Source organism: Neodiprion fabricii, chromosome 4 (genome assembly GCF_021155785.1).
Source record: "Neodiprion fabricii isolate iyNeoFabr1 chromosome 4, iyNeoFabr1.1, whole genome shotgun sequence".
Lineage (NCBI taxonomy): Eukaryota > Metazoa > Arthropoda > Insecta > Hymenoptera > Diprionidae > Neodiprion > Neodiprion fabricii.
In genome coordinates, this window is record NC_060242.1 from 34,812,228 (window position 1) to 34,826,135 (window position 13,908).

Sequence of the window (13,908 nt, forward strand, 5' to 3'; positions counted from 1 at the left end):
ATTGAACGATTTTGTAGATATTATTATATTGTAGATATCATAGGTATTCAGTGGACACAGGAACAGAATAAAATTATGAAAAAAAAAACAGCAGATAAGTAGATATAAATTTTATAATTTGATATATTGTTCATTGCTGCCTCACTATATATCAACTAAATAAAAGTAGAATTGATATGAAGAAAGATACTGTGAGAAATGAATTTTTCTCCCATAAGAGAGAAAAGCTAAATGCGAGAAACCTGAACTATTTCGTTTCTACGCGGGGTCAAATAATATCGGATCTACTGAACATTGCACATTAATAAACGTCTATATAAACACATATTTATGTACATATGTACCTGTTTGACCTGCAGCGTTGCCATGTCCACGTCTACATACGTAATAGGGACACCTAATTTATTATATGTATTCTCAATTAGCATGTAATAAAGTAGATCGGTTCTAATAAAGAATCATATGATACAAAATTACCTCCATTCGATGTTGCTGCAAATGCATTGATTAGTGAACAGCTTTGATTTTTCTGCAATCAGAGAGCAATAATAATGTTCGTGTTATATCCAGGCCAAATATATTTATGTTCGATTATACTTGGGACACTTACATCACCCATTACTGCTATAGGTGTTGTGCCAGTAGCAACTGCTACTTGGTGTTCAATCAAGTAGAACATGTATTCATCGTATAGAAGCCGAATCAGGTGAAATGAACCGAAACTAGCAGCACTTCTTAGTGTAAGATCTCTTATGACCATTGAGCTGGAAGTAAAGTATCAAGACTTATTCATTCTTCACCAGTGAATTTCATAGAACTAGTTATTAACAGTATTCCGAGTGAAATATTTACCTATAGAAGGACCATTTTAGTAAAAATTGACGAGCAGCTTTAGCGAAGGTCGGCTTTCCTTCATAGGGTTTAAGTACTTGCGTAACAACGCCTTTCAGCCATACTGCCCATTGCTCCAATGAATTTTGTTGCTGTAGTGTAACTTTGAAATCAGCTTCCAATCGTTGTACAACTGCGTAATCACACTGGCATACCCATGAAGCCTGAAAATTCATCATTTTTAAACATATTTATTTCTTCTGTTTACAAAGTATTCAATGATGGTGAAATCATTAAACCAGAAATTATAGCAATTCTGAAACGATAGAAATGAATGAACCGTCAAAAATATACAGTAATTGAATTTAAGTGCATGTGATTATTAATTATTATGGTTATATATCGAATTCGTGAAATTTGAATCATAATTACCTGTTCCTGAACATTGTGAAAGTCAACGCGATTCAAATCAGCCAGCATTTGATTAATTTGACTAGAATTCTGTAGTACAGCACGGGCAGCTTGAGCTAAATGATTGAGCGATGTGTATCGTCGCAAGGTTTGTGCAAATGCTGATACAGCTGTAAGCTGAAATGCAAAAAAAAAAAAATTGCGTTTCATACAACAGTAAATCACTAGCAGTCATTTAATGATAGTAGTGGTTAATTTAAATCCGTAAACTGTCACTCCAATTATAGTAACAAATGATGTTATTAGCAATAAGATCTCAAATATAACGTGTACCTTGATCTGCATCATCTCTTCAGGACAATCATGCATAGCCGAAGTCAACCAAGATTCAAGACCTTTAGCAAAGTTTCTAATCGACTGGGTAAGAGAACCTGTATGACAGAATTTGTTAGAAAGGATTATTGAAGGTAAACTGTATTACAGGAACCAACTATAAAGTATATTTTGTGAGAATTACGTGTAACGTGGCAAAAATTGTTCATTGTCAATCTAGAAAATACGTACTGGGAATGGGTCGCAGAACATCTGGCATAAGTACTTCAACAAGATTTTGGTAAAATGTATAATCAACCCTTCTGATGAAATCCTGGACTGCTGAGCACTTACACATTTGATACAGTTTAGTCCTATAAAAATAAACAATAACTTTATAAATTTGTTTGTTTGTAAACTTGACACACAGTTATGAAATGAGAATAAATAGAACATGCCGGAAGATTGACATCAGGCACTTCATAATTTTTCAATCTTTCGATTTGCTGGCTTTAGTGGTCGGTGAATTAACATAAAAAATGTGTGAAAAACTACTCACTTGGACAGGTACTTTTCTTCCTCACATTCGTCACCATTATTGTTATCTTGACTGCGCCAAAACTCTCGCCACAAACTCTCAACTGTGGCAAATTCAAAAGTCAAAACTGCATCTAAGAAAGCCTCGCAATGTTCTCTATATATACTGCGGAATGTGTCAATATCTTCTAATGTACAATCATCAGGTAAAGTTGAGCCGTGACAGACATCAATTTCAGGAAATTCTGGAATAGCACCACTTGCTTCACCTAAATATTGATGATACTGTGGAGGAGATGTATTGGAAGCAATGTTTGTGTTGGCGTGAGTATTGCCGTCATATGCGGATTCTTGCTTTTGATTAACAAATTTGAATCGTTTGGCTTGAGCATTTGACGATTGCTGTTGACGAGATGTTCCATCTTCATTCAGCATTATCAATGGTGAACTTGGTTTGACGCGAATACCATAGTAATGGTATTTGGAGTTACCCCTATATATAAATAAGAATCAAAACCATTCATTTAAAAAAACGAATTGTGCAATCACATATGCTGATAAATAGTTTATGTCGAACGCTTACCGAGTACCCAAACGTCTAGTACGTAGTCCCAAAAATACAGAGCGAATTAATTTTCCAAAACTTGCTGCATTCACAGGATCCAATTTGTTGTCTGAACAATGACGTAAGTAGTGATTATAAAGTGTCGATCTTGGAAGAGACACCCCATCTGCTGTTTCGTAATTTTCCAATAACCATTGTACCTATAGGTATAAACATAGATATCAATTAGGTACCTAATTTTGTAGAATTAGAAACAGTTTGTCACATAGCACCTAGTTTATTCGAAATTCCTCTAGGCAATATGTTGCAATGCAATGCATTAGGTTGGTATTTTAAACTACTATTTCAATCATTTAAAATGTATCAAAAATTTCACATTTTTTTACAAACTTATATTTCAATTGCTTTGGATATTTTCTTTTTATTTGAGATAGCAAATCTAAAGTAACTTCATCATACCATACAAGGTCCTATATTTAATCACGAAAATATGTAATTTAAGCTACATTCAAAATAAAATTCAAAATAAAATTCAAATTATTTTAGCCGTAAAGTTCTGTATGATAGACAAGGATAGCATTGACATGCCATTGTACGACATCAATAATATTAAGATTAATACACCAGCTTACTCTTATTCGATCTTAATATAAAATATGAAATGACAGCAAAATTTTGACGGTATTATTAGTTTTAAAAATCCAGAAGCAACATGAGATGGAAGCAATGATATCTCTGATACATTCCATTGTTTAAAAATCTTATTTATGCAATAACACTAGATCAGTTGCAGTTTGTTGTTTTATTGCAGTGAAATCCAGCTCATTGGATTACTCGAAATTGATGTAATAGATAATAGAATTGTATAAACGTTATGAGCGTTAAAATCCATTTTCCATAGCACAATTAAAAGATATTAAATGTCTTATTTGCCAGAAAATAATATAAGTATATACACACATTATAAAGTATCTGGTAAAAAAAAGTCAGATCAGATTTCACTGAATACTTGTGTTACAGAATGTTAGTTGCATCGAAAAAATTGCAGTAACAATGAAGCATGACAAACGTGCAGACAAACAACACTTAGTAGTATAAGAAGGTAGCTAACAAATGGCGAGTCGATATGGCTTACGGTGGCCTGGGAGACTCTAGTGGCATGCGTGATGTTGGCCGCAGCAGCAGCAGCCTCTTCCACGCTCACTGCTGTGCCACCTGCATTCCCGCTGATCAGGTATGTCCCTCCACCCCCGCTAACCACTGCCTCCTATCAAACAGCCCATCATCCCAATTCCTTATGTTATTCCCCAATGTTAGTACAAAAACAAAGTTGTGAATTATGCATATACAGAGACAAACATGACTGATGATTTTTTTATAGCAGTAACAAGCTGTCAATGTTGGGTTTCAGCTGAAATTCATTGCTCAACAGGTAAAATAATTTCAAGTTTGTTTGTCTATGCTGATTGATTATTCATTGTCCTCTGATAATAATGGCTGCACCCCACATTTTATTTTATTTGAGTATTTCAATCAGTATCTATGGTATGTTGATCAAGTTTAAGGGTAAGATTTCGTTCGTAATGAATAATGATGTTGGATTTGATATTGAATTTATAATTGTTAGACACAAACCGAGAAAGCAACCTTAAATAATACCCTTTGTCACCTTTGATATGTATTATGTAAATTTGAATACTATGATATCAGAATATTGGATATACCTGAGAGCAAATTTCCTGCTGCATGAAATATGAAATGGTAAAGAATTTGTTAAAATATATTCCAAACGGATGCAATCTTCCAATATTATTTCAATGTGTCTGTACACATTAAAATTTATTTGTACCTCTATTTATTATTTCTGCTCTTAGTATATAGTCAAGCAGGTTTCGACATGCACAAATTTACTTTTTTATACGACATCGTTATAGATTGTTCATTTTACTTCTATATGCAAAATGGTCAAGAAAAATAAGAAGCATAGTTTAATCTGATGTTCTAGAAATTAACAAATATTTGAATACATACAGCATTTTCTGTTTGTGGACTAGCTCGGGCCGCAGTGGCAGATATAAGTGCATGTGTTGTAGGATCACCATCTACGACGCTCTGTTGTATCAAATATGTACCATTGCCTTGAGATAGAAGCTGTCCGGTCGTGGCATTTGACCCTTGTCCTGTAACCTGGCAATGGATAATTTTGTTACAAAAAAGCTACATTCTAATACCTTATTAAATCTGAATTCACAACTAATAATTGTCTGATCGATACGACTCGTTTACCTGCGTATACGTAACTGGTGTCGATGCTGGTGTATAATATTGGCTGGAAGCAGGAGTGTACATGGCCCCTGCCTCACCAACAGCATACACCGGATATGTCCTGAAAACAATGTTTCATAAGGTCAAATACTTCGATGTCACCATCATATCTGAAGTCCTTTCTCATTGCAATTTAATCGAGTAGCTATTAAACTTCAGTGGTTTAGAAAAAAAAAACGCAGATAAATATTCCAGATAAGAGTACACTAACATCTGTCCATTGGTCGGTATATATGTTGAAGTATCCCCCTCGACATACTGGACATATGTTGGGTGTGATACAGATTCGGAACCCACTGCCTCGGCGTCTCCAGACACTGCAACAAAGCATGAGCATCTGTGTTAATAACGTGATTTTCGGAGATTACAAAACTTCACTGTTTACTACACCATCATCTAAGGCATGTTAACGAAACAATAAATAAGTCTAACTGTAAATATACTTATGATTTGTACAGATTGAGTGCAGTTTACGAACAGATAATTGCCTTTCAAAACACAATTAATGTTTGCTAAATCATTGGCTTTTTAAACATTAAGGTATTATTGACAAAGTTAAATAAATAAATATAAAATGAACGACAAAACCGTAAATACTGCATGCAGATTCACAATAGCCCTCACCTACAGCCGTTGTAAGGGACGCGTAGGATGGTGAGTCACCGGTGCCTAGTGATTGGTAGCAAGAAGAGATGTGCATATTGTGAGCAGCATGAAAATTTTCGAATTTCTACTCAAAAACTATAGTAAGTCAAAATCCTTTGCCTGCTTACGTATATGAGCGTTTCGTTCAACTACTTTGGATTTCTAATTAGCTTTCAAAGTGTAAAGTACCGATAATTATTCAAATTAATTCTATAAAAAATCACCTCTCAATTTGTGAGCAGAACGTAAGAAATTATCATCATTTCCGATTCCACAAGAATTTGACGAAGCGATCAATTCGGTTTATTAGCAATGATAAGTTTTATGAACGAAAGGGCAATAGTGTAATGAAAATTGAATATGAACAATTGAGATTATTTGATTATACTTATACTTATACTTATACTACAAATCGAAAAAGCGTTCTACACAATGTTTGTATAATTCTTAAAAACTGTTGAAAGTTGAAAGATATAGGTGAATAAACGTTCGCTCTTGTACTCTAATACTCTGAATGTTAAATGAAGTACTCTTAGCATACCTGTTACAGTTATGTAATGTGGTGATCCACTGACAATTGTCCCAGCTCCAGTAGAAGCAGCGTCTGTATCAACGAGAGTGTGCTGACCAGAGTGCGTAGTATTCACTACAACTTGCGCAGTAACATGGGCTGAAGTGCCTGATGAACCGTTTGACGAATCTGCAGCTGTTTCAAGTGAGTCCTGAACCAACAACTAAATCATTATTCTTAGTATGCATGCCCTCGTGACCAATGGTTGGTTTAAAAATATGAAACGAAATTAAGCCTATGCAAAAGTTGGAATAATTAGAATTAGAATATGCCGTGATGTCAAAACTTGTTATGTTTTATTTAATGGTAAAAATATAATTATATTTTTAAGCAATGAAATAAGTTGAAATAAAACTAGTACACTTGGCCCTACTTCAAATCCTAAAATCCTGTTTAATTGTAGCCAATTTCCTAAACTACACCAATTTATGAATAATCTTAATTCTGCAAATAAAAAAAAAAAAAAAAAAAAAAACCAAACTCCATATATTTCAAGGGATGTCAGATAAATATTTGAATAAGCTGAATCTATCAAAGCATAAGAGCAGATGGCTTGAGTCTCTTATCAGACTGGCCACACAACACCCCCGAAGCCTGACAGATACGATATCCACAACTAATATTGATCATGTATTGATAGCACAATTTTTATTTGCACGTAGCACTACGTTATCTGTTATTTTTGGCCAACAGATTTTCTGAAAGTATATCCTTTGACATATGCACACGCCATGTATTCATCCAATGCAAATATGAGAGTTGAAGTGGTCTACTGCAGTTGCTATTTTGAAAAATTATCTCAAGTCGCTGCATATTTATGAGAAAAGAGTAACTTGTTTGAAAGAAATATTGTCAGAAGATTCAAAACATTTTTACTCAAGAACAAACAAAATTTGCAGCCTAATTGTATGTTCCACTAATTCAGTTTCATAATTGTTGAAGTACACAGGACATGTTTAATTACATGAAGAACAATCATAAATAATATATGTCATTGGAATGATTTTATTATTAATCACTGAACACCAAACAACTGTAGGCACTGTTTTTGTTTATTGTAAAAAACTTCAGATGGTATGACCAACCTGGATAGGTTGCACTTGGAGGCTGTTAGGACTAGAAGGATCTGGACTTGTGACTACAGTGATGAGTTGCTGACCCCTAGTCGATTGAGTCTGAGCCGCGCTCCCACTGCCACTGGAGCTTGAGGTGGTTACAACGACTACACCAGACTTAGAATCTACTCCCACCCCGCTCGTACCGTCCCCGCCACCACCAGCCCCAGCGGACGTAGCAAGAGCATACTGGGCTCCTGTCGTAGTCATGGTGATTACACCCTCCACTCTCTCCGCAGCCACCGAATCACCACCTCCGGCTCCTCGCTTCTGAAGGGATGTATCTGTGACAAAAACACACACATACGTTGTAAGCGCTATTTAACTGAATATCAATAACGTCTTCACCGGTGTTCGGAGGGGGTGAGAGGAACAATATTCCAAGAAACAGTGTCAAGAATTTCATATCTGATGAATAAAATAAAATGTTCAAATATTGGTGTGATACTGGCTCAAGTTACATGGAATAAATGGATAAAATAAACATTCGATGCCTGGAATTATGTACGAGAGATGAAATTGTGACTAATATAAGTATTTCCTTGTGTAATCTAATGTAAACAAGAAAAGACGCATTATTTAGTCTTGAAAAACTATCATAGGATGTCTAGCAACGAAAAAATTCGAAATACCCAAAGAATTCCAGGATTTATATTCCAAAATTTCCCATTTCAAGCTGAAAGAAAAATCGATATATTTATTCTAATCACTACCTAGCTTTAATGTAAAATTGACTGTAAAATTGTTTTGTTTATCACACTCTTAACGCATCGGAATTTAAAACAAGGTAAAAGCGGCATGATAAAAATAAGAAAACTGCAGTGAAATTTATCAGGATATCAACTATATCAGATTTCTTGACACTATGACTATGTCAGACTGATTGACCAACCAAATATCACTCGATTAAGTCAAGTTTGTGCATTTTTCAGGTATCCTAAAATAGAATGAAGTTGAAGCTGGTAACAGTAAAATAATGATATATTGAAAATAATAATCAATATTCAATTCAATAATGACTTTGCAGGTGGTAGAAATTTTAGAATGCGGTTTTTTTTTTGCTTTTTTATGCAGTTACACTGAATTTCAGTCACTTCTGACCCTCTGAAAAATGTAGAATAATGACGTTTCCTAAAAATACATTGTTGCGTTATTGTTACCAACTTAAACCTCATAAAATAGAGGCATATGAGGCATTGTAATGTCAAAACTGTGTATTTGCAACTATGAATTTTCATGAATTTTCAATATTATTGATTTTAAAAAGACATTGCACATTCCAAATTTTCTACAAAACTGAATATACACTGCGAATCCTGAGATATCCAACAACAATTTATTAAATTGTTAATATTTCCCAAGCAGAAAGATATCTGATGGTATTGGCTCAGGTGTTCTAATAGTGTCGTGAGTGAAGCAAAGATCAAAGGGAAGCCAAGTTACATACGACCTGAAAAAACTACTACGATGTAGCATATTTGATGCAGTTTAATAATGTTGATTTCATCCAGGTACCAAACACAAGTAGGGGGATAAAATAAAGCACACGCACGACTAGCTAGAGAGTTGGGGGGAGGGGATAGGTAGATAGGTGGAGCAGGTTACATTGTAAGATCAATTAGAGGGAATTATCCCTACCCCTTAGCCCTCCACAAAAGGGGAGCCTTATAAGCTCTACTGAGCTTTGAAACCTTCTATCCAGATCATAGATGAAGCACCTGGTGCGTGTACTATTGATGGTATTCCATTTAATTAGAAGACTAAATTGATACACAGAGTGCATGGAGGGACTGCACACCCTCCTACTTGAAAAAAGTCTCATTCGCACAGGTGGATCCGAAGTTTTCCAATCAATTTTGTCTGCAAGGAACGATGTTGCCAATTTTATATATATATATATATATATGAATAAATCTATTGTGCATTGTGGAAATAGTTTTTTTTTTCTTAATTTTTTGGTAGCTAACAAATTATATTTGATTATGAAATATTCAAGCAGGGACAAATCCATTATTTTCCGATGCCCTAATGAGTAAAAAAAATTCCTGGTAATCAAAGTAATAATTGGAGGAAAGATTTTTTGAAATGATATAATGTAAGATTTTTATATCAAAGAAATTCAATCATAAATTTTGGGCACAAGGGTGTTGTCCTGGTAACAACTAACACCTTTATTAGAATCGTAGAGTAACACTCAAGACTACGATGACACTCTACTGCCTAAGGGAGGAAAAACAACCCCATCTTCGTAATGTTAGCGGTAGTTTTCTGGGAATAATAATATGAAACAATTCATTGATACGTAACTTATGTATTTCCTTGCATCATCATTTTTCAGCGTTTCTGCTACTTGTATATAATGTTGTATTATATGTACAACACAGAACTGACAAAGTGTAATATATTGATATTGTGAGAAGCGCATAGTGGAGTATCAGATAACGCATCTGGTATAATTAGGTAATTCAATCTACAATTTCCTTCGCTGGGAAAATGGTGACCAATTGAGCTGTGAAGTTCAGGACTCCTCATACAGGGAAAAAACCTTGCTTTCATATAAGAAAATCTGGTTCTGATTTACAGAACAAGCACCATGCAATATTTTACAAATTATTCAATTTTAATATCTTGAACTTAGAATCAATCAAGTGCTCTGAAGTATAAAATTACATTTGTATTCCAATAGTATGCAACAAAGTTATTTGGAAAAACGATGGAGAACCACTGACCCAGGCAACCATGTCCCAAGGCTACTACAGGTGACTCACGTTTCATCAAAACAGTACTCCATCTCCTGACCAGGAATTCTCTCTGTTTTTCTGCAGACACTGAGAGTATTGATTATGAGATATCTGGCATTAAAACAGATGATTAATTAAGCCAGTTAGAGATGTTCGCTTATAACTATAGTTTAGTTTTATCACAAAATCATCATGTCATGGTCATGTTAAACATCTTTTTCTCATCACTGAAAGCAATAGGTGTGAAAGTATCATTGTGTTTTGTAGAACTGAGGTTGCTTAAATATAATCGGACCCTTCTCTACGCTTGCCTACAATAGGAACTGACATGCTTGATGGACATTGATATTCATTGAGCAAGACATATAGCGAGGTATACAAGAGATCGGACAGGGTTTAATATACTGTTCACACGTGAAACTAAACACCATATAAAAGTAGCCATGTATTGCTCAAATTATAAATTTACAATCTTCTTCAGTTTTATCAATGAGTTCATATGGTGATGGATTATTATTACGGATAAAATACTAAATATTTACAATTAAAATATAAATTTTATAAGTTATCGAGCAGTATTATTAACCTTTGGTAAATGCAAAAAATGGTGCCACCAATTATCTGCTACTACAATTTTCAACAGTCTACTGTTTTATCCAATAAATTTTAGGGATGGTTGAATTGTAGTGTATAGACATACGCACAAGCTGAGGTGGTCTACATGACCTGACTGTTGGTTATCACATGGGGTAACAAAGGAGGGGTGCATGCAAGGTACCAGTCAAGCATAACAACCACCAGGTGCAGTTTAACAGTAAAGGGAAAGTTCAAACACGTCTACATTCATATGAGGCATTCCATGCCAATTCGTTCCGCCGCCAACCCTCACCATCTCCGATTTTCATTGAATTGTATTGTAATATTTCAGGGCTCGAAAAAGTAACCCCTGAATTATTTCATATTTTTTTTAACCACTGGTTGAAAAGTTGTCCTATTTTCACGCTAATTTATATCTCAACATCCATCACCTGTAAAAAGAAATCACTGGTACAAAAATTTATCGCGAATACGTGAAATGGAAGGAAATATTATTTACCGTTTTCGTTAGCGACTTAATGCATTTTTTTTTTTTTTTTGCACAAATAGTCTAAAATCGCGATTTTCATGAAACTTTCACCAAAAAATCTTTGTGAAAATACGAAATTTTTAAGACCTTGCAGAAGGTGGAGAGGTCTTTGGTTCAGAAATTACAATGAAAAATGGTTTACAATTAATTGAGTACTGCATCAATTCAGGTAGGTACATAATTTTTTAGAACGTGTAATACAAATGCAGAAAAATCGTTTAACTACACAGATGAAACATATTAATTATGCGATAGATCAAACATCACGTCGTATATGTAATTATACGTGTACTTTTCATTTTTTTGTTTACCAAACAAAGGAATAATTAATTTGATTCTGATAATTTCACTTGTAAGATATAACTCATTTCCGTAGGCATTTAGTTTAGGTAGGTACTCCCATATTATGCGTTTCCTTGACATTCGTTTGATTGTAACTTCTGAACCAAACATCTCTCCATCTTTGGGAAGGTCTTAAAAGTTAGGTGTTTCCACAAGAAATTCATGGTGCAAATTTCATTGAAGATTAAAGGTGGCCAACACCATGAAAATTGCGATTTTAGACTGTGTTTGAAAAACAAAAAGAATTTATCAAGTCGCTTAAAAAATCGGTAAAAAATATTTCCTTCCATTTCACGTTATCGCTATGAATTTTTGTATTAATGACTGTTTCGTACGACTGACGCATGGTGGGATATAAATTAGTGTGAAAATGAAATAACTTTTTCACCGGTGGTCAAAAAAATCTGAAATAATTCATTGGCTACTTTTTTGACCCCTCAAATACAATATTAAAGTTCAAGCCAAATCGAAGATGGTGAGGGTTGGCGGCAGGTCTAGTTGGCATGGAATACCCCATATACTCATTCCTCCACCCTTGTTATTACCTAGAAATACGATTTAGTTGTAAATATTATGTATCCATAAAATTATTCCAAGCTTAATAATAAATGAAAATGCAAACAGCTATATGGTATCATCAAGCATGTATTCGTTTGTAGAATTAAACTATCTATTCTTACTCATTCAAGAATCTCTGAATTATAGTATATTGCATCGAAAGACTTAATAATCTGATATAGTAATATGTATAAGACGGTTTTAATTGAAACCCTGGTGGATTTGATCGGTATTCAATTCTATAGGCCAGAGGGTGGCATGGCGTGCGAAATTGAAAAAACTCAGTGGTGCATGTGATGCTGTAATGTGGCTTATGAATTTGCTAGGGTGCAGGAAAGAACGTATGATACCTGTAGTATGATGGGGTGAAAGTGAACCTAATAGAACTAGGCTAGACAAAAAATCACACTCCAGTGTACTCCTCTATTTCTCTGATCTTATATTGTTGATTTATTATTTTATTAATTATTTATTTACTTATTGTTACTTGTGGATAATTGAGGTCAATAGAAATACTGTCATATATTGCTTTCACTCAGGAGTGTGTACAATGTTCCAAGAAATGTTATGCACAGAGCTTTTATTTAATTCATGTATGTGTGAGATCTAAGAATTTCATTTATAAAAATTATACCGCATTGCAGTATTGGAAAAAAATATGAACAATGGTGCAACTCGATTAAATTATGACAAACAGATAAGAGCACCCTTAGCTTCAAAGATTAATGATTGTGATATTCAAGGTAGAATTTTTTTACCTTGGCTCAATGACTTTGTCATTTTGTTCCATATTTCTCGAAGTTGCACCGATTATTTGTGTAACGAATTTTTGTAAAACTTTCTTAGTTGATTATTAATAGTTTAAAACAACTGAACAACCAAATCTGTATTATTGGAAGGTTTTTAAAATAGGAAAATATAATGACAGGGTAAACTTGCTGGTGAGCATAAACTCTGGTCATTGAAGCTACTTATACAAAGAATTAAGGATAATGGGACCGATTCCGAAAATTGCACCACCTTTACAGAAGACCGATAGACCAAGCGTAAAGTTGTCCGAAAACAGGGTAATTGATAGAAAATACCAGAAACGAAAAAACTGGCATGCAATTATGCAGCCATCTTAACTACACAATCAATCGGTCGCACCTGTTTTCATGAATGACGAATAAACTTGTGATTGCTAGCCTGCCGGCTTTCCTGACAGGTGTCTTAATGTCGTCCAGGATTCCTCGGTGCTGACCCTGCAAATCACCGTGGAAACGAACTGAAATATGCACGCTAGAATATTGTTGACGACGAGCAGCGGATTGTCAGTTGTCTGCTGCTGCGGTCGCCTTGGCTACGGCATCACACGCCGCTGAACTACCCGTCCGAATCCCCTCGTTTTTCGGTTTAACTCGCACCATGTTTGTTCATTGTACCCAAAAATAATCACATCTAAACTAGGAACGGCGAACTTATTTTCAGCCTTGTACTCCTCCCTGCGGCTTCTCGAAAATTACTGAAAATTTATACGGAATCTCTATTGCTAGGGAACTGCTTTCCTACGCTTGGACTAATGTTCCTACGCGCGGCGGACTACACCAACCGCGTAACAGCAGGCAGCAATGGGTTCGACTCCTAATTCTCGGCTTCCGTGACAGGTGTTTCGAGCTCTCGAATTCGTCTTCGGTTTTCTTCCACTTTTATTTTGTTCTTAAATTCAATACAGCTCAATTGTGCAAGCACCGCGGTTGCTCGGCGTATACAGTTGGCCGTTATTGACGATAAATTTTATTCTAGTTAATCACGCTATAATTTCTGACGCGCCTAGCCATATATGGATT

The 13,908-nt window shown here is 34.9% G+C and overlaps 1 protein-coding gene and 2 long non-coding RNA genes across 6 annotated transcripts in view; 2 read left to right on the plus strand and 1 right to left on the minus strand.

The window, feature by feature from the left end:
- Positions 1 to 1,925, plus strand: part of LOC124181578 — a 7,338-nt gene extending 5,413 nt beyond the window's left edge. Inside the window, exons 2-3 of the long non-coding RNA XR_006870510.1 lie at positions 1,599 to 1,709; positions 1,796 to 1,925. This is a non-coding gene — a long non-coding RNA (uncharacterized LOC124181578). The remainder of the gene's footprint in view (positions 1 to 1,598; positions 1,710 to 1,795) is intronic.
- LOC124181573 (DNA-binding protein RFX2) overlaps positions 1 to 13,547 on the minus strand; it is an 18,488-nt gene extending 4,941 nt beyond the window's left edge. The window contains exons 1-18 of one of the 4 annotated variants that reach the window (XM_046568253.1): positions 13,229 to 13,546; positions 7,283 to 7,596; positions 6,168 to 6,360; positions 5,606 to 5,650; positions 5,193 to 5,298; positions 4,943 to 5,042; positions 4,688 to 4,843; positions 4,381 to 4,398; positions 3,768 to 3,923; positions 2,675 to 2,856; positions 2,114 to 2,584; positions 1,807 to 1,928; positions 1,576 to 1,673; positions 1,264 to 1,419; positions 853 to 1,055; positions 611 to 764; positions 478 to 529; positions 345 to 397 (exon numbers count right to left, since the gene is read on the minus strand). In XM_046568253.1, the coding sequence (XP_046424209.1) occupies positions 345 to 397; positions 478 to 529; positions 611 to 764; positions 853 to 1,055; positions 1,264 to 1,419; positions 1,576 to 1,673; positions 1,807 to 1,928; positions 2,114 to 2,584; positions 2,675 to 2,856; positions 3,768 to 3,923; positions 4,381 to 4,398; positions 4,688 to 4,843; positions 4,943 to 5,042; positions 5,193 to 5,298; positions 5,606 to 5,650; positions 6,168 to 6,360; positions 7,283 to 7,596; positions 13,229 to 13,238 (2,589 nt within the window). In that variant the 5' untranslated portion in view covers positions 13,239 to 13,546. Of the gene's footprint in view, positions 1 to 344; positions 398 to 477; positions 530 to 610; positions 765 to 852; positions 1,056 to 1,263; positions 1,420 to 1,575; positions 1,674 to 1,806; positions 1,929 to 2,113; positions 2,585 to 2,674; positions 2,857 to 3,767; positions 3,924 to 4,380; positions 4,399 to 4,687; positions 4,844 to 4,942; positions 5,043 to 5,192; positions 5,299 to 5,605; positions 5,651 to 6,167; positions 6,361 to 7,282; positions 7,597 to 10,041; positions 10,141 to 12,837; positions 13,208 to 13,228 lie in introns of those variants that run through there. The other 3 variants (XM_046568250.1, XM_046568252.1, XM_046568251.1) reach the window with 3 other exon arrangements.
- LOC124181580 lies at positions 5,587 to 8,580 on the plus strand. Its single transcript, XR_006870511.1, has 3 exons — positions 5,587 to 5,727; positions 6,213 to 6,341; positions 7,269 to 8,580. It is a non-coding gene; the product is annotated as an uncharacterized LOC124181580 (long non-coding RNA).
- Positions 13,548 to 13,908: the final 361 nt, after the last annotated feature.